General features: G+C 47.2%; 1 protein-coding gene across 2 annotated transcripts in view; it reads left to right on the forward strand.

Annotated features, from left to right (window-relative positions):
- The window catches only part of MYZAP (myocardial zonula adherens protein), an 89,799-nt gene that overhangs the window by 13,126 nt on the left and 49,791 nt on the right, over positions 1 to 26,882 (forward strand). For both annotated transcript variants that reach the window (XM_059372006.1, XM_059372007.1), the window contains exons 3-8: positions 11,367 to 11,522; positions 14,933 to 15,025; positions 18,124 to 18,237; positions 21,227 to 21,379; positions 25,142 to 25,267; positions 26,276 to 26,404. In XM_059372006.1, the coding sequence (XP_059227989.1) occupies positions 11,367 to 11,522; positions 14,933 to 15,025; positions 18,124 to 18,237; positions 21,227 to 21,379; positions 25,142 to 25,267; positions 26,276 to 26,404 (771 nt within the window). The remainder of the gene's footprint in view (positions 1 to 11,366; positions 11,523 to 14,932; positions 15,026 to 18,123; positions 18,238 to 21,226; positions 21,380 to 25,141; positions 25,268 to 26,275; positions 26,405 to 26,882) is intronic.

Consider the following 26,882-nt stretch of genomic DNA (forward strand, 5'->3'; position numbering starts at 1 on the left):
GCCGGAGAACAAGGTGGACACTCACACGGCGGGGCTCATTGCAAGGGACCCAGAAGCCAGTTTGAAGGGGGTCGCACTGCAGTGGCAAAATTGGAATAACGTGAATATCAAAAAGTAATGACAGGATTATGTTTGGACACCTTGCATAATTAAAAAAAAAGATTCATGAGTATATAATAATCATCAGAAATTTAAAAAGGACAAGCTGTTTTCTAGAAATTCGGCTGATAAATTTGGAGAACCTCTCTTTAGTAACTCAGGGGTCGGTTCACCAGTGGATGCCAAGGCTAGCTGGTGGGGGTGGCTGTGGGACAGTATTTTCACATGCTCCCAGCATATTCCCTCATAGGTTACCTCCCGGCTCTGTAGGCAGAATGGTGCCGTCTGGTAGCCAGCATTTCAGCCAAAGCTCCCGTCTAGCTTTCCCAGGAAGGAGGCAGCCTGATCAGTGGGCTTCCGTGGTGACGCAGTCAAGGAGAAGACAGTATCCCCTATGAGACATTCATGCCAGACTTGTTCAGTTATATCGAAAAATAAGGAAACAAAGAAACCCCACATGTGGGATATTCTGCAAAAACAGCTGGCCAAAAGGAGACTAAAGAGAGTTAATGTCAAATATAATGAGTGAACCTTGGTTAGATTCGGGATCAAAAAAAAAAATCAGGTGAAGTCCTATTGGGATAATTACACGGTTTTGAATCTGAACCACGTATTCGGTATTATTGAATAACTGTTAACTTTTCTTACTTGTGATAATGGTACTTTGAACTATTTTCTCAGCCTGGGTGCAGCTTTGGATATTCTCTGAAGAAAAAGTTTGGGGGTAAAAGCTCATCCCCAGAATCACCCAGCCAGACACGTGTTGTTGACTAGATGGGGGAGGGGGGTACTCTGCCCCTGGGGGTGGGGAGGGGTGTCCCTTCTGCCCTCTCTGACACCTTTTCTGTCCCTTTTAAGGAGCTGGACCTGAGCTGTGTGCAGGGCCTCATGGACTGCTTAACACATGAGGAATGAGAAGGAGAACTTGTTGAGGAAGCGACCCGGGCTGGAGAGGGTGAAGGACAAGGCCGTAATGGCTAGCCCCACAGGCCCGACAGGGGAAGTGGGGAGTCTGGTGTGTCGGAGTCAGACCCAGGCTGTGTGCCTGGGCAGATGTCTGTGAATGGTCTCTGCTGCTGTGAGGTGCCGCTGAGACGAACCTGGTATTCCCAAGGGAAGCAGGCATGTGTTCCACACCAAGCAGGTGTTGGTAGCCAAGTCCTATACTTTGATTTGTCCATTTAGTCTGAAACCGTGCTTTTCAAACTTTTCCAAGTGATAGGACCCTCTTTTATTTTTTTTTAATCTGAATATTATCACAAGCCTTCCTGTGTAAACCAGAAAAAAGCCTGAGCCCCCTCTCCCCCTGATCCCCCCACCATAACGTTTCCCCCTCAAGGGCTGAGAGGAGCAGCAGGCAGGAGCTTTCAGGGCAGAGCTTGCACCAGGAGGCCTCTTCTCCTGCTGGGTGGACCTGGGGTGCAGCCACGCGCCCTTCTGTGGTGACTCACTGTGAAAGAATCGGGGTAGAGTGGAGGATGAGGGTGGGGCTGGCTGTTTCCCCAGGACTGAAGTCCTTGGGTGGTGTTTGCACCAGAAGGTACTGGTGGTGGCTGTGAGGCTGTCCTGAGTGACTTTGCCACCATGTCCCAGCCAGCCTCTTGCGTTTGAGTCACTGGGGTCAAGGGTCAGGCACGGGCAAGGAGGCCCTGAAAGTGACATAGGATTGGCCTCCACCATGCTTGTCCCTCTCTGGGATGTTGTGGCCCACAAAACTGCAGGGCGCCAAGAACTCCGGAAGGCCCCCCACTGTGGAGACAACTTGGGTTTCTGGGAGGAGCCAGGGGCGTGCAAAGGCTGGGGTTCGAAGTTGGCACGGAAGGGCTAGTGGGGAGACGGGAAAGGCCTGACTGGCATCTGATGAGGCAGAACCTGTAGGACATTATCTGGGATCCTGTTCTAGCTGCAGCTGAAGGAGGGCAGGAGGGGGCCTTATTCTCTGACGCCGTCGTGGGTGATGTTTACTGTGTTTCGAGCCCCTGGGATTCCATGGGGGCAGCTGGCCACACACACACACATGCCCCCGCCCATTGGGCCAAAATCGCTACAGAGGAAGCCCTCACCACGGAGGGCTGTAGCGCCTGGCGGATTTTGCCCGGCTTCATGACAGAGTGTTTGGAGACTCCTGGAGGCACTCACCTCAGAGACGTCTTTTTCTGGAGTCCCAGTTCCAGGGGTGTGTGGGGAGGCTTCCTGTTCCTGCCTGCTACTTTTAGTCCTCTTCTAGAAGGTACCCACTGCCCCGTGACTGCCTTTTGCGGCCCCAGATGAGCTCTGAAACAGTTTCTCTGCTACTCCATTTCCTTCTCTTTAAAGGAAGCATAGTAATGCCGCGAAGAGTAAGGAGCTTCCTGTATGAAAAGACGCAACAGAGTGGCCTGTGATACTGCTTAGAGAGGCAGTGACTCAGGACCAGTCTCAGCCTTTCGAATGCCAAGCACAGTGACCCTTCTTTGCTCTTCTCCCTTAGGCCCTCTGGAAGTTACTCCCCTTCTGGAAACTGCCTGTCCGGCATCTTCCTCTTGGGCTGTGTCCACGGCGTCTTTGTTTGATGTCCTTATGTCCTTCTCCGTAAATCTGAGCATCCCTCCACCCATGTCCTTGGGCCTTGCTTCCTTGCTCTGCAGACTGTACCTCCCAGAGCTCCTTCTTTCCTGGCTGGGAGCCAGCCTCTCTGGGGAGATGCTCACCCTACCTGTCAGCTCTGCCTTCCTCACCATCCTGCTGGTGGCCAGGCCAGTTTGCCATGTCCTCTACGTGGGGTATTTTTAAGAATACAGGTGTCTCATCAGTGCATTACCATTATTTTGGTATTTAAAAATATGTATCTGGATCCTTTATGGGAACAGGCATACCCACAAAGGTTTAGGCTACATGACAGTTTGGAATGGAATGTAGGTAATGGCATTTACGAAATGTTCCGACCCTATGCTCTCTGTGTGAGCCTCCAGAGGCATCTCTCATGCCCATTGCCCAATGACCAGTGAGAAGGTATGTTTTCTTGCATTTGTACCTCATAGGTATTTCCCTCAGAGCCATTTGCAATGGGTGATGTCTTTTTATTTTGTCTCCCAGAGCCCAGCTCCCTGCCTTGCACATAGCAGATGCTTCAAGAATGACTTTTGAGATATATGTAGATATAGATATAGATATTTAAATCTATATGTTTGTTTTAAGTTTCTCAGGGCTGCCATTGCAGAGTACCATGAACTGCATGGCTTAACCAACAGAAATGTCTTGGCTTGCAGTTTTGGAGGTTAGAAGTCTGGGGTCAGGGTGTCAGTCAGCAAGGCCATGCTCTCTCTGAAAGCTCTCAAAGAATCCTCCCTTTGCTTCGTCCAGCTGCTGGTGGCTCTGGCAGTCTTTGGTGTGTGGCTGCCTCACCCTAGTCTTTGCATGATGTTCTCCCAGTATGTGTGTGTGTATCTAAATTTTCTCCTTTTTATGAGAGTACCCATTATACTGGATTAGGGCTCTCTCAAATGACCTCATTCTAATTTGCCCTTTCTCCAAATAAGGTCAAATTTGGAGGTAACAGAGGTTAGGACTCCAACATATCTCTTTTTTTGTAGGACACAGTTCAGCCCAAAACAAGTTTCTTTGAGAATGTTATCTAAAGGGCGCCTGGGTGGCTCAGTGGGTTAAAGCCTCTGCCTTCGGCTCAGGTCATGATCCCAGGGTCCTAGGATTGAGCCCTGCATCAGGCTCTCTGCTCGGCAGGGAGTCTGCTTCCTCCTCTCTCTCTCTGCCTGCCTCTCTGCCTACTTGTAATCTCTGCCTGTCAAGTAAATAAATAAAATCTTAAAAAAAAAAAAAAAAAGACAATGTTATCTAAAATTATAGTAACAACTCCAATAATTTAGCTGTGGGCTTTTGTTTATTAAAATTTGTTAAAAATATGGGAGAGGAAATGTTCTTAGTTTGTGGGTACACATTTCATACTGAGGAGTTGATAAATATGGACTAGAATGTTTATAAAATTGTTAAACATTAAAATTCAAATTGGTGTACATAATAGTGAAATTAACCCCCATCACTTCCAAAGAATTTCATGAATGTATGTATCCATTCCTATGCAAACCTGTATGTAGTGTATTCTTGGACACACACAACACACAGCAGCAAGAGAACTCACACCAGCTATTACAGATTTATCAGCTAAATCAGGGTCTCACTGCATACTTGAATTTTAGTGAGACGGACTTGAGCTCTGCTGACTGAGTCTGTGGGATGGTGAAGTCTTGTGCAAAGCAACAAAGTAATTTGAGGCAGATGATATTGATATTGTCTTTTTTTTTTTTTTTAAAGATTTGTTTATTTCACAGAACACAAGCGGGGGGGGGGGGGGGGGGGGCAGCAGGCAGAGGGAGAAGAAGGCTCTCTGATGAGCAAAGAGCCTGATGTGTGGCTCGATCCGAGGACCCTGAGATCATGACCTGAGCTGAAGGCAGACATTTAATCCACTGCGCCACCCAGGCACTCCAAAGCAGATGATATTTTCAGTAGCTGCTCACATTGCACCACTGTATGTGTCTGTTAGTGACCTGTGTTTTTACAGAAATGGTCTCTCTTCAGATCCTTAAGAACTCCAGTGAGGGAGAGCAAGTACGTGTATATATGTATGTACGCAAAGTCGAGAACTTTCATAGCCCAGTATGTTTCAAAGGAGCAAACCCTTGCCATTTAGCTTTACAGTCTTTCCCTTTAAAGCCCTAGATGAGTAAGCGTGCTAAGTCCTCGTCCTTGGTGTGACTGTTTATACAACAGCAGTGGCTGTTGCCAGGGGAGGGAGCGTGCTGCCAGCATTCGGATTGGCGCTGGGGCCGCCCTGATGGTGTGCGGGACTCCGTGCGCCTCTCGGAGATAGCAGCCCCGGAGGATGGGAAGAGGCCTGAGTCCTGGTTCTGGTTCCCTCACCCGCCACCATGGAGGTCGGGCCAGACAGGGCATCTCTGGGCCTCGGTTTCCTCTCTAGCAAACATAGGTGTTAGCCTGGAGGCAGCGTTTTTCCAGATCTCTTTAGCTGTCGAACTCTGTATTCAGCTGAATAGGTAGGGAAGTCCATCAGTAAAAGAGGGAGAGCCTAGGGGCTGTGGTTTCCAGCAAGCCCAGGGCTGTGCCACCTGCTCTAGCGGTCTCTCCTTTCCACTCACCACCTGCCGCCCCCCGGCCCCAGTCTTGTCAGACACCAAGGACAGCTGGGGTACCGTTTACAAATGCACTGGACTGCACAGCTCTTTTCTGGTTTTTGACCTCCTGAATTGTGATTTCGCCCTCGGAAGAGCAGCAAGGCCAGTTGAGGGGTGAACATCTCACTGTCCTGGACAATTGGATGGCTGTGATGCAAAGAGCAAAAGGACCCAAGAAGAGAGAGGCAGACGGACAGAAGCCTCCCGACGAATGCATAGACTCTAGCTGGACCCCAGATACTCAGAAATGGAAAGCCCCCACCCCTAATCATGTCTCCAGGTAGCCCCAGCAGCACGGGGTTTTACATATATTGTGCTGTGTATTTCCAGAACGACCCTGCAAGGTGGGTGGTTTTCTCCCCATTCGTCCTGTTCAGGACGCTGAAGCTCTGTGCGGTGAGTAACTTGCACAAGGCCAGGCAGCTGGTACTCTGGATTCGCAGCTCCAGTTTGGTCAGTGCCTTGGCCGTGTTGCCATGGGAACGTCCACGCTCACACCTTCTCTTATCAGGGAAGGTCTATGGAGGATATTTGTATTTTATCAGTCAAGGTTACCTGACGTGTGTACTACAGGACTGAGTTCCAGCCAATTAGTTCCTGATTTTGCCCTCCGGATAGTCTTTTCTTTTCCCTGGGGTTGCTGGGCCTAACCAGCTGTTGTCTGCGTAGAAGCGGGAAGGTGATAGCTTTAAAAAGTTACCTCCTATCAGGAGACTATTATTAGAACTACACTCCCTTTGGTATTTCTGGTTGGCTACAAGTTGTTCTACTCCTTCTTTTTAAGCATAAAAAATGATCGGTCTTTGTCCAAGCATGAGTTTCCTATTTTATATAAAATGGTCTCTTCCGTCTGTGAGATTCTCAGAAATAACAAATACCTTAATAAGCCGGAGATGGCCATTTCTTTGAGGAGACTGGGCTGTCTCTCCCCTCCCTATTTGCCAGGCTGTGGGAAGGCCTCTCAGGGTAGGTGTCGTGTTCATTTTTGTCACAAGGAGATGAAACCGTGTCAATTGTGAGTCATGGCTGGGGACTCCTAATTTTTTTTTTTTTCAAGATTTTATTTATTTATTTGACACAGAGAGACACAGTGAGAGGGGAAACAGAAGCAGGAGGAGTGGGAGAGGGAGAAGGCTTCCTGCCGAGCAGGGAGCCCGATGAGGGGCTCGATCCCAGGACCCTGGGATCGTGACCTGAGCTGAAGGCAGACACCTAACAACTGAGCCACCCAGAGGCCCCTCCTCATTTGCTAGGCTGGACACACGGGTCAGACAGGTCAGAGCACATTCCTGACAGTGTGGTCCTCTACCTGCAAGGTGGGTAGGACACCCCTGGCTCAGCTCAGCCATCCCTGGGTCAGCTGCTGCCCTCTGGCTGGAAGAAGTGGGTCAAGGCAAAAGGTTTGGGAGATAACTTGGCTTCCAGTTTGCATGTCATTTAGTTCATGTCATCGTCCGTCTAAGTCGCATTGGCAACCTGGACAGGAGACCAGCTGCCCATCCTGGGCTCTGGGGCTAGGGGCTGCCTGGGGCAGGTTACCACCATTGGTTTGAATTTATGTTAAACTGTGTGTGTGTCTGAAGGTATTTCTTCCCTGAGAACACTTCTTGACCAAAGGATTTTCTTCCTTTGCACAGATGAGTGTTTTGCATGACCAGATGCTCCAAATCTTTCCAATATTCTGTCTTCCCTCTTCTTTCAAAACGTACTTATTGAGCGTCTCTTTATGTCGAGTATTGGGAATAAAATGGTGAATATGGCAGCTCTAGTCCCCGAATTATGGAGTTTATCTCATGGGAAATCCTTTATTTGGAGTTAGGGTTTGGGAAATATGGTCTGGCTCTTTCAGCAGCCCTAAAGCCCTTGCAGTAGGAATGTAGGCGGCGTTACTTTTCTGTAGTTTCTCCTCCTTTTGAAGGCACTTTCTGGTACATTCATCTCTGGTAGAAGAGCCTGTCGGTAAATTTTCGGCTGTGAGCACATCCCGGGGAACAGTTTAACTGAGAGATTCTCTGTATGTTTCTCTGATTCTGCCTGTTGTTAATTACACTGCATCTCACGTGGGGGTTATGGATGCGTTTTGGTCAGATGGTAGTTTTTCCCGTCTTTGGCGCCAACTCTCTTTTCATTTTGTGCCTTTGTTCGGGTGTTGGTTTTCAAAGCAGTTTTGCCTAGTATTGTTTCATGCCCGAGGGGCTTTTCATAGGCCAACTATATTTTTAAGAATTTGATATTTTAATACCAACCAAGCAGCATTAGAAAGAAGTTAAAAAAAAAAAACAACAACAACAACTTTTAATTACAGAGAATTTCCAACGTATACAGGAGGAGACCGAATGGGATGCTGAATCACTGACCCTTCACCCAGCCCCAGAGCTCTCAAACCAGGCTCAGTCCTGCCCTGTCTGCACTCTCATCCGTTTCCTCTGCCCGTATCCCAGATATCATAAATATTTAAGCATGTTTCTCTGAACGATAAAGGCTATCTCTTAATACAATCCCAGTGCTGTTATCGTGCCTAAAAAACTAATATTTATCTTATAGGGAGATATTTTAAAGGACCTGAGAGGAAAAATACGCAGCCACAGACACAGTGCTAAACATGGCAGTTCTTTTTTCCATTTTTTTTTTCCCCATGTCCCACAACATGCAGACATATTGTCAGAACGATAGCAGTCTTAGGCTCCTTTGCCACTGCTTTGATAGGAATTTTATGACTGGGGCAAAATCAGTTCCCTGTTCCTCCCTCTAAGAAAAGCAGAGGATGTTCCCTCCGGCTGGGCCATATTGACATAATCTGGAAAAGTCCCCAGAATTTCTTCCAGCTTCTAAAGCTCCCTCTTCATTCAGCAAATATTTATTGAGAAAGTCACTAAGTGTCTGTCAGGGATTATGATAGAAAAGAAGACCGTAAGGCCCAGCGAATAGACAAGCAGGCCTTCCGTGTATGATGATACCAATACCCTGTTGTGGTTATGAGGGTGCAGAGACCTAACCAGTCTGAAGGGTGAGTGAGGACGTGCTCGACGGGGAGACATTTTGGCCCAGCCATGGGCACTGCACACAGAGGGAATGGCCCATGTAGTGCCCTGTGACAGGAAGGAGGTTGACTGATAAAGGACAGAAAGGAGGTTGGGGGTGGGGGCCCGAGGGAAAGATGGAGCTCAGGAGGCTGGATGGGAGCCTGCCGTGCTGAGCCTGCCTCTTCCTAGTGCCCCTGACAGGACTGGGACCCTAGCTCTCGGCTGCCCTGCCCCTGAGGTCTGAGCTGCCCCATGGAGACGTGAGATTCAGTTTCACTCCTAACTCTTAGCTATTTTGAAGATTTCCTGGTCAAAGGGAAGAGCTTAGATTTGGGGAGATGTCCTCAGGCACTTAATGTTGCCATCTTGGAAGAACTAATAATATTTATGTGGTCGGGTTACTGTGAGGATGAGAGAAGATGCTGCACAATAAAACAGACAAATACTTGTCCCCTGCTCGCTCTTCATCAACCTTCCCCTCCATTTCCCTGTCACACTGCCTGGGGAACCCTCTCTATGTGGAGTGACCCGTGAGGATGGCCCTGCTCCCGAGCAGAGTCCTGGGCTGGGCCCTTCTCTGGGCTCTTTATTTAGACCCTGGCTTTGTAAGAACTTTTTTAGTTTTTGGAAAATTGAAATGTAAGCTATTCATTCAAAAATGATGTCCCCTCCCCCCCCACACACACTTTCTTCTGGTTAAAAATCTAACCCACAGAAGCATAAGGGGGAAAAAATGAAATCCCATTTTAACGGAGACCACTGGGATTAAAAATCTGGATTCTATCCTTCTAGATGTTTTCCACACACAAACATACATTAAAAAAAAAAAAAAAAAAATCCAAGAACCCGGAAATGACGGTTTTCCGCTTCACAGATGATGTCTTTCCATGTGTGTAACTGTTGGAGACATCACCCTCTAAAGCCATGTTACACAGACCTTGTTGTGACCTTGTGTGTGTTTTCCTCCACGGGTGGTGGTCCCTGTCCCTCCACCGGGCAGGAGGGCAGAGCCCTCTGGATGCGGCCACCTGAGCGTCTTCCTGAAAGCCAGAAATGCCTTTCACCGAGGCCCCGGTCCTCATCAGCTTGTTTTTCAGGAACTGGGTGGAGTCTGACTGAAAGAGCCTGCTTTTGTTGCCTGGTCTGCCGGGATTTTCTTTACAGCTTTTCCTCTTCCTAATTCTCTGTCTGGGAAACCGGGGCCTGGAATCCCACCTTCTCTCTCCACCAAGAGCCATGGAACGGCCTCTTCACCTAAATTTACATACAGATTTCAAGAGTTGCATTAGTGCCTGTGGGACCCCCGCACCATGGACTCCAGTGGAATCATTTTCTGGAAGCAAATACAGTGTCACAACCCCTCATATCCCATCTCTTGCCAAATATGTACAGAAGGGTGAGAAGCAATGGATATTTTGTTTTCCAGAAGTTTTTTTTTGTTGTTGTTGTTGTTTTTGTTTTTAAAGCTCCCAACCTAGACAGATAAGCAATACAAACGGGTATAAAGAAAGAATTGATACTCTGATACCCAGTTCTCCTGCCCCCCCCCACACTGTCCCCTCCTTAGAGGTTATTACTATTAATAATTTGTCATGTGTCTTTTTAGACTTTTCTTTGACAAACTTTTAATGAATGGGATTATAAAGCTTTTAGTCTGCCACAAATGAATGATTTTTAAAATGTAAATTACAGTTTTGTATGCCAAAAATATTTTGCGAGTACATGGAAGGAATTTACACGAAGGTGGTTTAAAGATTGGTGGAAGGGGCACCTGGGGGGCTCAGTCAGTCAAGCATCCGACCTTTGGTGTTGGTTCAGGTTGTGATCTCAGGGCGGTGGAATCGAGCCCTGAGTCGAGCTCTGCACAGAGTCCGAGAATCTCTCCTCCCTCCATCCTTTCCCCTGCTAATGTTCAATTAAAAATAATAATAATAATAATAAGTAAATAAGTAAGTAAATAAATAAAATCTTTAAAAAAAAAATTAGTGGGAGAACAGAATTGCCAGTATGGAATTTAGGCTTCTGTACTGTGATTGTCAAGGTACCAGGGTCAGCCCCAGGGGAGACTGGACATAGGTTGGTTTGTCTGTGACATCTCAGTCCCTGGTTTTGTCCTGCCCTTCCTTCTACCTCATGGGGGCTCTTACTCAGTCCTCCTGCCCCTATCAAAGCCTGCAGCATACTTGGTGTCAAGAGAGTTGGCCTTGAATCTAGATGTGTGGCTGGAAGCAAGCTATTTAACATCTCTGAACTTGGGTTTCCTCAGCTGTCAAGTGGAGAGGACCATCGCTCTGTCACAGAGCGGTCGTAAAGATTCAATGTGCCGAGGGACGTATCTGGCTTATGGTAGAAGCTGAACAAATCTTAACTGCCCTTTTTTCTGGCTTCTTGAGTCTTCATTCTGTAAAGGTGTGTCAGGACATGGTACCCCTTCCCAGGAGTGTTTGCCTTTCAATACGGATCAAAGCTTTGGGTGAAGGAATTAAGGTTCAGGAAGATTCTTCTGGAGAGAAGCCATGCTGCTTCTATGCCTGGCTTTTCAGAACTACTTCATGAATGGTCACAGCCCAGAGGGCAGCCAACATTCTTCCCCCAGTATCTCAACCTCATGCATTTCAAGGGACATATTCAACGATGAGGTCTGAGGTGGAAGGCATCCAAAGGAGCTGATATGGGGTGGTGGTGGGGGGAGGGAAGCATTACCAGGATACTGGGAATGTGAGAGTGCAGACCCTTGCTCTTATCATGAGGGACAACACAGGTCCATCTGGCATCTTCATGAGAATGAGAAGGGCACCTGTCTGGGACAGTGGGGCCTGCAGATGGACTCTAAGGTGGGTGGATAGTGCTTCAGTAGAAATTTGAGAAAGATGCCCTTCCTCCAGGTGCAAGCGGGAGAAGGGAGAGTGGACTGGGTCTCCAACAGCCTCTCCTTGCCGCCTGGCTCCTTGGTGCCCACACAGCCTGCACGGCATACACAGCGCACCCCTTGTCACAGCTGCTCCCAGGAGGCCTAAACTGTCATTCTTCTTTCCTCTCTTCTCCCTTCTTGAAGCAGCCTGACCTAAGCAATGGGGAGTCCACCAGGAAACTTCCTCAGGGTGTTGTCTATGGTGTGGTGCGGAGATCGGATCCAAATGAGCAGAAGGAAATGGTGGTGTACGGGTGGTCCACCAACCAGCTGAAAGAAGAGATGAACTACATCAGAGACGTGAGTCATTTAAGGATGTTTGTTTGTTTTATCGATACTCCTTTTGTAGCATGCTAGATGGCAGAGTGGGAAGCATTGACATGAATGTGATAAGGCCTTTGGAAGAATTCCTAGCGTTACTATTTTGGATGGAGATGTTTCTGCGAATCTTCACAGTAGTGTTAAATGTAATTGTGCCGTGAGGTCTAGAGTGAACTGCTGGAGTGACTTAGTAGGAATGCTCAGGAGACCAGATGACTCCCTTCTTCCGTGTATGAGATGGAGGCTTTTAAGTGATTTTTTGCTTATTATGTTGGACACTCCATTCCTGGTACATGAGTTTTTAAAACTGCATACATTTGGTTGCTTCGGGTTGTAAGAAACATAGAAGCCATCTCAGAAAAAGGAATCTGGGCTCTCATCAGGGCATGTCTAGGCTCTAGTCTTACTTGTCTGAGTCTCCCTTGGTTCTGTCCCTCAGCCTCAGGCTCATGGCATCAACTGAAAATATCCTGGTGTCTGGAGGAAGAAAAGAGGCCACTCACCACTGGTTTTTTTTTAGAGGCCCTCTATTGGGCTTCTCTTTATGTCTCATTGGCCAGGATTGGGTCACAGACCCATTCCCAGGCCCTTCCTGGATGGATCCCCTGGCGAGGGAATGGGATTGATTATGGCTGGTTCAGACCAATCAGTTGTGTTGAAACAGATGCTGAGAAGTCAACCACAGTAGACACTGTCCATCTCGGGCCAATCAGTGTCATTTCTTTGTGTTTGATACTACATTTCTTAATTTTTAAGTATATACTTTTTTCAAAGAAATTTGGAAAATACAATAATGTATAATAAAGAAGAAAACAAAATCATCCATAATTCCACCATTAAACCAGAATAGTTATTAAGGAACATTTCCTTCTAAATTTTTTATTTCTTTTCATCTGTTTCTCCGTCTGTCCCATCTGTCCATCCGTCCGTCCATCCATCCATCCATCCATCCATCCATCTATCCATCTCCATTCCTTTTTGGTTCTTTGGCCTCATAGTGCCTTTGTTGACCACATCAGTGTGATTAGATGGGAAATGGGTTTCTCTGACACTGATGGGCCCTGAGCACCTAGTCTAGTGGACTAGAAAGTTCTTATGAGAAGCAGAGCAGTGTGGGGCAGTAGAGTACCCCCCTGGGCCTCAGGTCAATGTCTGTTGCCTCTGTGTTTGGACCAGCCAAGCTTTTGTTCTCTCTGGGCTTCAGTTTTTTCCTGTGTAGATTGTGGAGGTTGGGAGGGGACCCCTGAAGTCAAAACTGCCAGCTTTTTATATGGTGTGTTTGCAGAGAAGACACAAAGTCATTTTGTCAGCTCTCGTGTGGATTTTTCGAAAGAACATCTCTTATTGAGCATTAAAAATAATTAATGTTTTGGTCACCTTCTTTCATGTGTCTTGTAAGAGTTGGATACTTATATAGTTAAAATAAATTTAAAAATCTTGTCTTGATTATATGTGATAATAATAATAAATATTTAACAGAGAAAATGAAGAAAAGCCAAAAAAGTTATCCACGCAAATGCACAACACGAGTGTGACAACCATCAGCCTCAAGTCCGCAGTCATCATACTCCCCAAGTAGAACTTTTAATTTTTGAGTGTCTCATTCCGGATTTTCCTATATGAGAAGCAATTTGAATATCCTATTCTCCCCTATTTTTCTCATGGAAATACTTCGTCCCTTCTCATATACCTCAGACAATGTGGCACTGCTTCACAGGTAGGCCTTTGAGGCAGAGCTGAGAGTTGCTAATGGCCCAAGACAAAAACAGCAGGTGGAGGCTGGTCGTGAATCAGGGATGACGTGTGTCTAGGACACAGGGTGGTTCTGACCTGCATTATTAGCTTCCACTGGGACCTGCAACTTAAAATTAATTAAGGTCCCACCTTCTAGAGCTGCCTTCAAGTCCATCCCTGGCCTGCTTATGCCTAGGCATGTTTACGGGATTGTGGGTTCTCTCTTGACGTGAGTGACTCTGGCCTGGCTGGCTTCCTGCAGTATTTGCTGCCCAGCCGGAGAGCCGGCCCACAGCCCATAGATGAGCAGCATGAGTGCCAGCTTGGGGCCACAGTGAAAGCCATTCCGTCTGCCCAGAGTGAAGAGTTGTGTTTGATGCCTCGTTTTCCCAAGATATTTGTAGGTAACTGGACGAAAGTAGACTCTGTTACCAGAATTCATTTAGGGAAGGCGTGGCACCTTGATTGCACCCGGCTGCCGAAATCTCCAGTACACAGTCAGCCCTAATAAACATGCAGTCTGATTTAAAACCATGTTCCAGTTGTGCAAATACAGCTTAAGGTGAAGTTCCCCCCGTACTGTCCCCTACACACCCCTCATTCCCACCAACTGCTGCCTTTGAGCCCTTCCTGCAGGAAGTGCTGGAGCTCTCTGCAGGGGGCTGCCCGGAGACTTTGTTTCTATTTGAGGACCCCTGGGCTTGCACCAACCAGAAGGGCAGCAGAAGAATGGAGGAGATGGAGTCAAGGTTTTTTGTTTTTATTTATAAAATTTTTTAAAAAAGATTTTAATGATTTATTTGACAGAGAGATCACAAGTAGGCAGAGAGGCAGGCAGAGAGAGAGAAGGAAGGAGTCTCCCTTCTGAGCAGAGAGCCCGAGAGACCGATGCGGGACTTGATCCCAGGACCCTGAGATCATGACCTGAGCCGAAGGCAGAGGCTTTAACCCATTAAGCCACCTAGGTGCGCTATTTATAAAAATTTTAAGGACCTGTTAATCCTTCAAAAGTGCTACTGTAGAGAAACTTCGTCAGTGGTTGTGTAAACAGATGTTTAGGGGATCACCCTGACCCTTGTTATATTTTGTGTCTTGTGTATTATTGGTGATTGTTGAGGAACTAATGTTCAAATTTATGGTCTCTCCGGGCTCATACTTCCCTGCTGTATATTCCAGACACTTCATTGCTCTTGGTGGTCAGAGGTGACACAGGGAATATTAGAGGGCTTTTTGGTTTTGGTTTTTTGGTTCTCCTAGCCAGCTGTTGATAGAGTCAATTGGTTAAAAATTTTCTACTTCTAAAAATGCATGGCAGGAAAAGGAGTAAATCGTGCCTGAATGTGTTTGGATAGGTGATAGGTGAATTTCAACAAACCTTCTTCAGAGGTTCTTATTTGGATAATTAACCTTTATTAATAATTATAATCGTATATAATCATAATGCATATGTATTATTACTGGTATTATTTGGATAATTCTCTTGGCTTCTAACAAGATATTAGGAGTGATTTTATCCCTTAATCCTATACTGTCATGTTCTTAAAATTGTTTTTTTGTTTTTGTTTTTTTTGGGGGGGGCCTTCCTGTCATTAAGGTTTCAACAAATTTCACATGAAAATGTTATAGCTTGATCTCTAATAGCATCTCGTCTGCAGGTGAGAGCCACTTTGGAAAAAGTAAGGAAGCGAATGTATGGAGACTATGATGAAATGAGACAGAAGATTCGACAGCTCACCCAGGAATTGTCAGTAAGTGACTATCTCAGTCACTTGGAAACATGGAGGGGTGGTAGAGCGTAGCACTCCTTATGAGGTCTGCTACCTGAATATATTTGAGTTTATGATGTTGTTTGCGAGTGGAATCCTATTTTACATGAACTCAGGGAATGTTATCACGGAATTAAATTTATTATTTAAAGGGATATTTTTGTGGCAAGAATGATCTTTACATTAAAAGCATTCCCTCCATAATCAGGAACAAGACAAGGAAACCAGCCATCATCATTACTATATAACATTGTACCTGAGAGACTAGCCAATGGAATTGAACAAGAAAAATTAATTTAGAGGTATAAAAGTCAGACAGGTAGATGTAAAACTGCCACTATTTGCAAACTGCATGGTTATATACCCAGAAAGCACAAGTGAACCAATGAAAAAAAACTACTGTAAAAAAATTTTGTAAGGTAGGAAGGTAAAAAAATTAATAGATATGAGCAAATAGATTTCAATTAAAAAAAAAAACTGGTAAGAAGAAATAAGAGCAACAGAAAACTACCAAATATTTAGGAATAAACTGACCAAGAGGAAAGACATGCCATGTGCTTAGACAGGAAGAGCCAAAATCGTAAGCCATCAGTACTATTTAGGTTAATGTAGGAATGTGCTGTAACTCCATAAAAATACCAACAGATTTTTATTTTATGTTGTTTTTGCAACTGGACTGGATGACCCCAAAGTAGACAGAAGATAAATCTGAAGAGTTCAGGAAATTCTGGAGAGAAATGCAATGAAGAAGACTAGCTCTATTACTATTACAAGAAATTGAGAGAGCTTCAGAGATTAAAACAGTATCACACTGACACGTAAATAAATAAGCATCCATGAAAAAAGCCCAGAAATGTACATCAGTATGTGATAAATGTAGCAACCTAAAGGGAGGAAAATGGGCCAGTCATACACTGTGGGGACATCTTATGTGATGTCATGACAGGCTTATATCTGGATGAATTCCAAAGAGATCAAAATCTTAAATGCTGAAGGTGAAATTTAAAAGTGCCAGAAGAAAAGTTGTGTGAGTTTTTTTATACTCTTGGGATGGAGAAGGCTCTTTGTTACTCTTGACATGACATCCCAAACTACAAAAGGAAAGTTTCATAACTTTGACTACACCGAAATGAAAGATGTGTGCGGGTGAAAACACCAAAGTCCAATGATAAACCCAGCCCAAATGACTTGTCCTTCACATCATAGGTAACAGGCTAATTTTCTGAGGACTTAAAGCATGCACAGACATCAAGAAAAAAAGTCCACAACTCAAAAATAGGCAAAATATTTGTTATAGATAACTTACAGTAATTTTTACTCATGAGCCTGGCATCCCTGTGGGGGTGGACAGGACACTGTACTAGCCGTGCTGTGGAGGAGCAGGCTGATTGCTGGACAGGATGTGATTTTGAATCACCCTGAGGACGAGCAACTTGGCAGTATCTACAAAATTACTTAGGTCTCTAAGGTCTCTACCCTGTGACTTAGCAATTCTGTTCTGAAGAATGTATTCTATAAACTCTCACATATGAAACGACAGAGGTGTGAGCGTAGTTATCACATTGTTTGCAACAGAAACAAGACCGGAAACCTAAATATCCATCGAGAAGGGGAAAGTAAGCTAAATTACTACTCTGCAAGAGAAGATGGTAAAAAAAAAAAAAAAAGCAAGATACAGGGAAGTATGTACAGTGAGCTACCACTTATGTAAAACAGGAAGGGAAAATAAGTATGTTTAGCTAGTTCTATGGATATGAAAGCAGTTCCTAGAAGGATAATCAAGAAGCTAATTAACCAGGATTATTAGTTGAGGGGCAGAGCGGGCATGGTGGTACCTGAGTGGAGGGGACAGGAGTGGTTGATTGATTCTGGTGTCTCCCTTTTTTATTTGGTAAATGTTTGAACTACTTGAAGGTACTATTTTGGAGTTTAAAAAAAAAAAAATAACATTCCTCTGGTTTAAACAAGCTAAATCCTGTGGAAAAAAAAATTTTTTTTCATACTTACGATTCATAATGGTAAAGAAAAAAAGTCCATGTATATATGACACACTTTCCAGAAAGGTAAACATCTGTAGGAAGGAAGCACGGTTGCAGCAGTCAAGTTTAGCCAGTGGCTTGGCTGGGAGATGATCTGCTTAAGTAAGAGCCGTGGCCCTGATTACAGGGGTGGGGGCGTATAAACAGAGCCACCCAGCCCGGCCCGTTCTCCACCGCCTGCCAGGAGCGGTCTGGGGAGTCCTCACTGACTTGTGGAAATTCACTCTGCTGTCCAGGGACACACACCAACAGCTGTAATTAAAGCCAGTGGTTGGCGTTGCAGCAAATGCAGACGCGAGTCTCTGCCCCCCGCTTTCCATCCCCATCTCCCACACACCCCCATTTTCCCATGCGAGAATGGCGGCAGGAACTGTCCGTCTGCCATAGTGCCCTCCAGCTGCAGGCCGGCCCACCTTCTGCAGCCCGATGACGGCTGCAAAGTTCCTGCTCGGTGAGCTCGCCCCTGAGCGAGAACATGCCGCCAGCCCGCCCCCAAGGCCAGGCCTACTCTTCCCTCTCGGGCTCCCCCGCACACAGGGCACCACCCGCTCCGTCATTGCTGGCGGCCTCCTGTGAGCCCACAGACCCCATGGGTATCCAGCCTTGACCGGGCCCCGAATCTTCACCCCTACTCTCCCTGCCTCCTGCAGCGGTAGAGCCCCCCCCCCCCCCCCCGCCTTCTTGAAGCTTCCTCTCTCTGGTCACTAGAAAGGGCAAGATGGCAGGAGAAGATGTGGCAGCTTCGTTCCAGGTCCAGCTGTGCCTGTTCTCAGCCGCTGGGGCACAAATCCCTGAACTCAGATTCTGTTTTCTTCACATAAAGGGCGGGAGTTCTGGCTGCCACACGTGTCGTGAGGACCTAGCGAGGCCCCACAGAGGAAGGCATGAAGGAACAGTGTCTTGTCTTTCCCCCTCTGGGCCATGCAGATGCGGGCTTTGTAACCTTAAGCCCTACTTGGACTATCAGGAGAAGGTTCTAGCCTAACCGAGGCTTGTTGCAGGTGTATGTGGTTTTGTGTAACTACCTCATCATCTGTCCAGGCTTCCCAGGCTCAGCAGGAGTATCTCAAGAATCACATCCAGACACAGTCGTCAGCCCTGGACAGTTTTAATGCCACGAACTCGGCCTTAACGTCGGACTCCATCGGCCTACAGGTACTTGTCCGCTCACGGTCAGCCTGGGTGCCCTCTGGGTGGAGCGCGCACACCTAACCAGGCGTGGACCCTGTGCCTTTGGAGAAAAGCAAGTCATGGGTGTCTTCGGGCCATTATGCAGGATCCTTCAAGCATGGCCACGGTAGAGACCCCACCAGGACGCTGGTGAAAGAAGTGCTTCCAAGCAGGGGCTGTAACCCTTTGAGTTTTGTTTTCGCCTTCGTTAAAATGGGAGTTTCCATCCTGAGCTCTGTGCTAGAGGCATCCCCTTCTCCAGTAAGCACCCGAGGGGGTCTTAAGTGTCAGCACCTAAAACAGCCCCAGTTTAGGAATTTCTACCGAGACACAGGAGAGACAGACTTAATCATAGACATTCTGTGGTCAGGCGTTGCGAGGAGCTCCCAAAGGCCGTTAAGCACGTTTGCCTAATTTAGAAATTATTTCACAAGAAAAGAAATCCTGTGCATGCCAGAGGATGTCCTAGAGTAGCCGACAGGGACGCAGAAGACTCAGGATCCTCCAGATGTGTGTGGTCAATCCCAGAGAATTGCTCTCCTGAGTCATCTGATTTGCTGGGAGCTCACCAGGCCCGTGCCACCCAGTTACCCTTCCACCCCAGTCCTGTGTCTCATATGCAAATTAACCTGAAAGCATTCACCAGAAACAGCATCCCTTGGCTTTAGTCTCCAGATATGCAAATGATAGTTTCTACTTCTCCTCCAAGTTCATTTGACTCTTGTCTTTCTACCCTCCTCTTAAAGGTCCCACGGCCATCACTGTCCTTCCTGATTCTATATAAATAACTTATTAGATAAACAGATTTCATGTTGGGATCACCAGTTGTTATAGCAGTAGCTCCAACCCTAGATCTGGGCACAACAGTGGGCCCAGGTGGGCGTCTTGTTCCAATTTGTCTGGGAGGCCGGTTCCAGTGGGGGCTCGGAGCCTCACCCTTTTCCTGGTCCTTCTTAGTGTGTGCCGGTTATCCCCTGCCTCAGGCGTGGCCCTGCTCTGGGTCTGGTTTATTCAGTAGCTTTGGCTTTCCCTTCCTCCTGCCATCGGGGCATTGGCAAGGCTCCCTTTCCTTCGCTCTTGGGCATCTTCCCACTCCTGGCCAACCGGGCGATGCTGCACCTCACCTGAGTTCAGACCTGGTTGGTATAGGTTCTGATTTTCTGGGTTTTCTTCCCCATTGTTCTTCCGCTCTGCCATTGGCTGGTGCCCCAGGCCGTGAGGTCAGCCATTAGAACAGCCCTTAGAACAGGGTCAGCTTTGACCCAGGTACCCTGACTGGTTCTTAGTTATGATCCAGCCTCTTGGCTGGGGGCAGACCAGGGAGCTTTATCACGAAAAGATTAAAAATTATTGTTAGAAAGAAGCAGCAGAAAGAGAAGGAGAAAAAGGAAAAAAGAAAGGCACCCTATTCACAGCCAGGAAATTCAAGCGAGTCTGAAGATAGGTGTGTTCTTATTTCTGCAAGACTCTGACCTCTCTCATTGGTCAGACTGGCCTATTTTCATTATTCTTGACCACGAGACCAGACCCCTGGTTTAATTACACAGAATGTCAGAATGGGAAGGATCAGAAAATAATTTGAGCTGCAAGGGGTTTAGATGCTGAGATGACTTCCAGTCCCCTTGTTTTATGGATGAACAAGCCAAGGCCAGCAGAGAGAAATGCCTTGAACAAGGTGTCTAGTTAGCAGCAGAGCCAGGATTAGAACCCTGGTCTCTGGGTCCAGATGTAGGCTCATGAGCACAAGAGCTGGACCTGTAAAGCCCGGGGGCCTTGGAGAGGGGTAGTTGGGCCAGGTGGTTTCTAAACCCCTTGCAGCTCAAATTATTTTCTGATCCTCTGCTTCCAAATGGCTTCTGTGTTTCTTTTAATATCATACCATCAAAAATCCTTTCTCCTGATTCAAGGAGAATGAGAGGCATTTTATCCAAAAGGGAGGCTAAGGACTTGAAAAAGCTTCAGGGACTGATCATCTGCAAAGAGAACAAACGTATTAGAAAATGGGTCCAACCCCAGAGTTTCCCTGTCTACCTGAAAGTAGAACACAACTTGGGGAGGTGGGAGATGGTGCCCATAACCCAGTCCCCAGTGGTAAGAATTCCGGGTTATGGAGACCATTCTCGGTACAAGGAGTTCACCAAGTGGTACCCAAAGCGTTAACTAACACCAGTGTTTATCCAATCGCTCTTGCTCCAATGGGTGGCCAGGAGCAAAAATCTGCAGGCTTCTGATGCTTGTCAGGCCCTGGTCTGAGTCCTCAAACCCTGCTCCCTGGTGCTCCTTTGTCACCACCCTTCTCTAAGGGGGGAAGGTGGCAAACTCGCCGGGCATCACCAGCACCTCAGCCTTTGGACAGGCAGTCCATAAACAGTGGTGACAGCCCCTGTAAGGAGAAAAGGCAACACCTCTATTCTCCAAAATGTGTTTTGTTTTTTTATTTTGTTGTGGGAATCTGAAAGCGACAGAAAACACAGAGAAGGAAATAAATATCTCCCCTAAGCCTACCACCTACCGGTAACCTAGTATTTAGATTTTGGTGAAATTCAGCCTAGTCTTTAAACAAATTTTCTCTGCATAAATGCATTTGAACAAATGTTTATACATTTGCCTTCTCAAAATGGGATTTGTTCTATCCTTATTATATTCAAAACCCTTTTTTTTTTTTTTAATGTGAAATGATGCCTTAGGAACACTGTTCCTTGGAAAGACTCCATTTTAGTCCATTTCCAGCCATCCTGAGCAGTGGCGGGGTGGGTGGGCAGAGGCTCGCTGGCCACCCAGCCACAGAGCTGCAGACGTCGTGACCCCCGTGGGGGGACCCGCAGCCCCTCAGAACCCAGCGTCCCCGGCTTGCAGCTGCCGGGGCCTGACTTCTCTCTCAATGGTTAATGCTAAAGGGATGTCCCAGTGCCTGACTCTGGCCACATTTACTCACATCACTGGCTCTGGTTTTGATTTCTTTTCACATCCCTAGAAAACCCTGGTGGATGTTACTTTGGAAAATAGCCACATTAAGGATCAAATGAGAGACCTGCGGCAGACCTATGAAGCCTCCGTGGGCCAGCTGCGGGAAAAGCAGAGGCAGTTGGAGGTGGCGCAGGTCGAAAACCAGCTGCTGAAAATGAAGGTAAAGCAGAGCGCCGACGTCCCCCTGAGCCGCCTCCTCGTTCCCTTTTCTCCTCTGTCCTGCCATCTTTGGGAGTTCCATCTCCTTTCCCCTGTTGCCTAGTTGGCGTGGTCCGCATTTTTGTGGCCAACCCCACAGGGCTGGGCTCGCGGGCATTGAGGGGGTTTGTGTGTTCGCTGCTGTCGGTCCAGATTGGGGTTCCCCGTGAACACCCCCAGCAGGCACTTCTGCCCCAGCCCCAGTGGCCTCAAAGGCTGCTGAGAGCCCCTCATCATGGCGCTACAATCACACCCTGGGAGTGTCCACAGGCCTGGGACTCCAGAAGCTTCACAGTTTAGATTTTCTGTGACGTCTCAAGGTCTTTCTGGGTGGTGTGAGAGGAAAGAGTCTGAGAGCACACAGGAAGAATATCCGTGGGCGACCAAGGACTCTGGGCAGTGTCCCTCTTGTCTACCAGCCTGTGCCTGTTCCTCAATGGGGCTTCTCCTGCCTCGGAGGTGCTAGGGCCCCTTCTAGATGGGAAGCATGGATTGATCTTGTACCCTCTGATAGGAGCAGATCCATGCATGGTGCCTAGAAGGCACTCAGTAAATTATTTCCTGAATCAGTTTGTTCATACATAAGTCTGTGGTTTTCCAGTCATGTTCAGCACAGCATTAGGCGGTCCTAGAGGAGAGTTCCTCATGGGCGGTGGACCCGTATAATGGATTGCTCAAACCAGGACACTATTGGGACTGGAGGGTGGTGCTATTGAGAATTGAGTCGGGGGGTGCACGTGTGTGGCTGAGTCGGTTGGGCGTCTGACTCTGGGTTTTAGCTCTGGTCATGATCTCAAGGTTGTAAGATCGAGCCTTGCATTTGGGGGTCTGTGCTTAGTGGGGAGGCTGCGTCTCCCTCTGCCTGCCCTTCCCCTGCTCACACGCCCCCTCCCCCAAATAAATAAATCTTTTTTTTAAAAAAAGGAATGGGTTAGGGAGACAAACTGGGACATGCAGTCCCCCTCCGTGTGGGGCTACCTCACATGGGGGGAGGGGTTGCCACGTTGCACTGTGTCATCACTGTGATCGTCACCCCTGGGTGTGTGTCTGCCTGGTCCCACTGGCCAGACACAACCACCCTGACCAGATGTGGTCTTTGCTTTACTTCAAACAGGGTAGCTCTTCTCTTTATGATTTCATATACCACATGTCTGAATAAGAGTTTGGAAAAAAAGGGTGCCTTGCTGAAAGAGCCAAAAAGTACTGCTGACTTTTTCTTTTCTCCTGAGCTGGGCCTGACCGGCACTAGGAGTCCCTGCCTGAGTGTTCCCCAGACCAGGCGGGAGCGTTTCTAGATGCAGTACTTAGGAAGGCACGAATGTATGGCAAGGCTAACTTCATATTTCTTACGTGAGTTGAGCGTCAGTCTTTCTTGGGTACTCCTTGGCCAGTGTAATTAATGGGACAGCTTCAACTCCATGCGGGCAACCTGACTTCAAAGGCCTCCCTGTTTCTCTGACATAACAAAATTTTAAATAATGTATGCACATGGCAGGGGAAAAATAAAGCCAAACAGTAGGAAGCTAATCTAGAATATGCCTGCACCATTCTACAGTTCCCCCAACTGTGTGAGATTTCTGATGTCCCCCATCCTCCTCACCAACACTTGCCGCTGCTTCACTGCTGACGGCCATGCAGGAGAGTGAGGAGGTATCTCCCGGGGGCTTTGCGCTCTCCGACAATGAATGACATTGCCCAGATTTCTTGTGCTTCTAGGTCATTTGTGTATCTTCCCAAAGATCTCTGTCAGAGCCTTCGCCCATTTTTAAAGTTGGATATTTTGTTATTGAGTGGTAAAAATGCTTTCCGTGTTCTGGACACAAGTTATCAGATAGGCGATTTGCAGATCTTTTCTCCCACTCGCTGGGTTTTTCACTTTCTTGATGGTATCCTTTAAACACAGAAGTTTTAATATTGAGTATTGATGAAGTCTTTCTATGTATCTTTTGTCACATGCGCTTTCGGTATCGTATCTGAGAAACCATCGCCTCACCAAAGGTCACAAAGATTTACCTTATTTTTTTTTTTTAAGATTTTATTTATTTATTTGACAGGCAGAGATCACAAGTAGGCAGAGAGGCAGGCAGAGAGAGAGAGAGGAGTTAGCAGGCTCCCTGCAGAGCAGAGAGCCCCATGCGAGGCTCGATCCAATGACCCTGGGATCATGACCTGAGCCGAAGGCAGAGGCTTAACCCATTGAGCCACCCAGGCGCCCCTACATTATGTTTTCCTGGAGGACTTTTATAGCTTTGGCTTTTACACTTTTGGCTTTTACACTTAAACCTTTGATCCACTTTGGCTTAATTTTTCTATGTGGTGTGTTAGGTGTCTAATATCACTCTTTTGCATGCAGCTATCCATTTGTCTTTGTACTGTTTTTTAAAATTATTTATTTAATTTTTTTTTCCAGTGTTCCAAAATTCATTGTTTATGCACCACACCCAGTACCCCAGACAATATGTACCCTCCTTAATACCTACCACCAGGCTCACCCAACCCCCACCTCCTTCCCCTCCAAAACCCTCAGTTTGTTTCTCAGAGTCTTCTTTTCCCATTGAATGGTCTTGGTAGTTAATTTCTTGAAATTTATTATTTTTTTTTATAACAGATAAACGATTTACTTAACTCAGAGTCAAATTTATAAAACAGTATATTCAGAAATATAATATCTGTATCTGTAACATTCCCTTTAGTCTCTTAGTGTTTCCTTCAATGGGTAACCTTTTTAACATTTTAAATTTTATTGCTTATTCTACTCAGACCCAATTCTAATAACGTAGTGATCTTTTTTTCCAGCCCACAACAGAATACTCCAGAATTTGAAAAGCATGTCTTCTGAGGTTAGTTAGGATATGGAGATTTTATCCAGAGAAGGTTTATTAAAATTGATAAAATAAAAGATAATAAAACTTCAGGATCAAAAGACATTAGGCCAGAAAAGTCCCTAAAGAAAGGGATTAAGGGGCGCCTGGGTGGCTCAGTGGGTTAATCCTCTGCCTTCGGCTCAGGTCATGATCTCAGGGTCCTGGGATCGAGCCCCACATCGGGCTCCCTGCTCGGCAGGGGGCCTGCTTCCTCCTCTCTGCCTCCTCTCTGCCTGTGTCTCTGCCTACTTGTGATCTCTGTCTGTCAAATAAATAAATAAAATAAAATAAAATAAAAATAAAGGGATTAAGAAGATAGTAAAGTGTGGACACGTTTTAGACAGAATTCACTTTTTTTTTTTTTTTTAAATAGGGAGCAGGACAGGATGAGAGAGAGAGAAAGAGAGAGAGAGAGAGAGAGAATCTTAAGCAGGCTCCACGCCCAGCACTGATCTGGACATGGGGCTTGATGTCACGACCATGGGATCATGACCTGAGACAAAACGGAGTCAGACACTTGTGAACTGTGATAGCCAGGGGCGCCCTAAGAGAATTTAATTTAAAAGTGGCTAAATTGAGGGGACAGTGCAGATACTTAGCTACATTTGTCTTTTGAAAACTTTGCTCCCGTGGAAGGTCTTTGTCCCGAAAGCACCGTGTGAAGTACTGCCTTGTCTTTTCCTACCCATCCGCTGTCCCTCTTCCCGCTGTCCCTCTCCCCTGCCTTCCCGCTGCTCTGTCTCCCGCAGCAGCATCCCGGGTTCCCTGTTGCGTGTCCGCACCTTGCCCACCTGACGAGAGGGGCCGGCTCCCTGGGGCCGGCAAAAGCCAGAGCTCTGACCGGCGCGTCTTCTTTGCAGGTGGAATCCTCCCAGCAAGCCAACGCGGAGGTGATGAGAGAGATGACCAAGAAGCTGTACAGCCTGTACGAGGAGAAGCTGCAGGAGGAACAGCGGAAGCACAGCGCCGAGAAGGAGGCTCTCCTGGTGTGTACGTCCTAGCCTCCGACCAAGGAACGGAGAATGTTCCATCCGTCATTGTTGGGGGGGCTGCGGTAACAGGGTTTCTGCCTGGAGGGGAGTCAGCGGACGCTAACGTGGGAGAGGGTCAAGGTGTTTATTCACTGGCTCCCTCCCTCCCCCACCTCTTCCTCCCTCTCTGCATCCCCCTCTTTGCCTTGCATAGCCCCCAGTCTCTGCCTCTGAATACCCCCCTTTCTCTGGCTAGACTCTCCGGCGCGTCCGGGCTTCTGTGCACCTGTGCCCCTTCTCCCTCCATTTGCTCCTCTTTCCCTGAGATCCCCTCCTTCCCTGCCCTCGCTCCTCCCTGAGTTCCTGCAAAGCCTGGAAAATGCTATCCCCCTCCCCCCCCATGCACCAAGTCTTTCCCATTCATGATGAGAAGTGCCCTCCGTGTTTGGGAAGCCCACACTCTTTCTGCTCTTTGCTGTGGCCTTCTCTTGTTCCCGTTACTAGACTTGGACTGTACACCTCACATCCTGGCTTCCCTAGGAGCGAGTATAAGTTCCTTGAAGGCAGGGAGCGGTGGCTGCCTTGTCTTGTGTTCTCAAAGCTCTATACAGGGGCTGGATGGTTGACCAAGTGGGTACATTGCAATATGTGGGAAGGGTCTAGCAGTCTGCATTCAATTCCAGATATGGCCCTACTGCCTTTTATGCTGTTGGCAAATACGCGGACAATTCGAGCATCCAGTCAAGGGAGAAATAACATTTGCAGGCTTGTTTTTTTAGATATAAGGAGTCAGGAGGAGAAAGGAGAAAAAAGAACTGGACCCATTAAAAAGCCACACGGTATTTCTTTCCAGGTGAGACCCAGAATCACAGGAGTTCGTGATATGAGTTCATGACACGCCTAGCCCCCCAGGGTGTGCTTCTAGAGAGACCCCATGATTCAGCAAGGCTGGTGCTGTTGGGACCCTGGTCAGCAGCCTTGGGTCTCCAAGGCTGTGCTGAGAACAGTGTGCTTCTTTTGCAGGAAGAAACCAAGAGTTTTCTGAAAGCAATTGAGGAAGCCAATGAAAAGATGGAAGCGGCGGAGATCAGCCTGGAGGAGAAGGACCGGAGGATCGGAGAGCTGGACAGGCTGATTGAGCGCATGGAAAAGGTAACAGACACTGCCCTAGGCCCAGCGCCCGCTTGCCCGGGCTCCCCGCCTCTCCGGAGTCGCGGCAGGCCTGTCTGAAGGCGTGAGGCGCCCTCGGCACCCATCCCGCCTGTCCCTCCGATTTGTGATTTAAACAGGAAAGACAGAGCTGTAAAATAAGGTCTGAGGCGGTCCGACAAAGTTCTTATTTTTACTATGGTAACTCTTTTGATGCTTTAAAAAACATTCTATATGTAAATATTTACCCAAATTCGTATTTTCGCACCCTGCTTTGCTGGGGTCCCAAGCACGAACTTCCATTTACTCACTGAGTAAGCAAGCCTTGTTCCAATGTTCCATCTGCACCCTGAGTGGGCCTGCATCTGAAAGGCTGGCTTTTCTCGGACACCCCACATCTGCCAGCCGAGTGAGGTCACCACGTCTTTTGTGAGGCATTGGGAGTCGGGTTGGGGGTAGGCTGGGAAAGACAGGAGCTCAG

This window comes from Mustela nigripes, chromosome 13 (genome assembly GCF_022355385.1).
Source record: "Mustela nigripes isolate SB6536 chromosome 13, MUSNIG.SB6536, whole genome shotgun sequence".
In the NCBI taxonomy this organism is placed as follows: Eukaryota; Metazoa; Chordata; class Mammalia; order Carnivora; family Mustelidae; genus Mustela; species Mustela nigripes.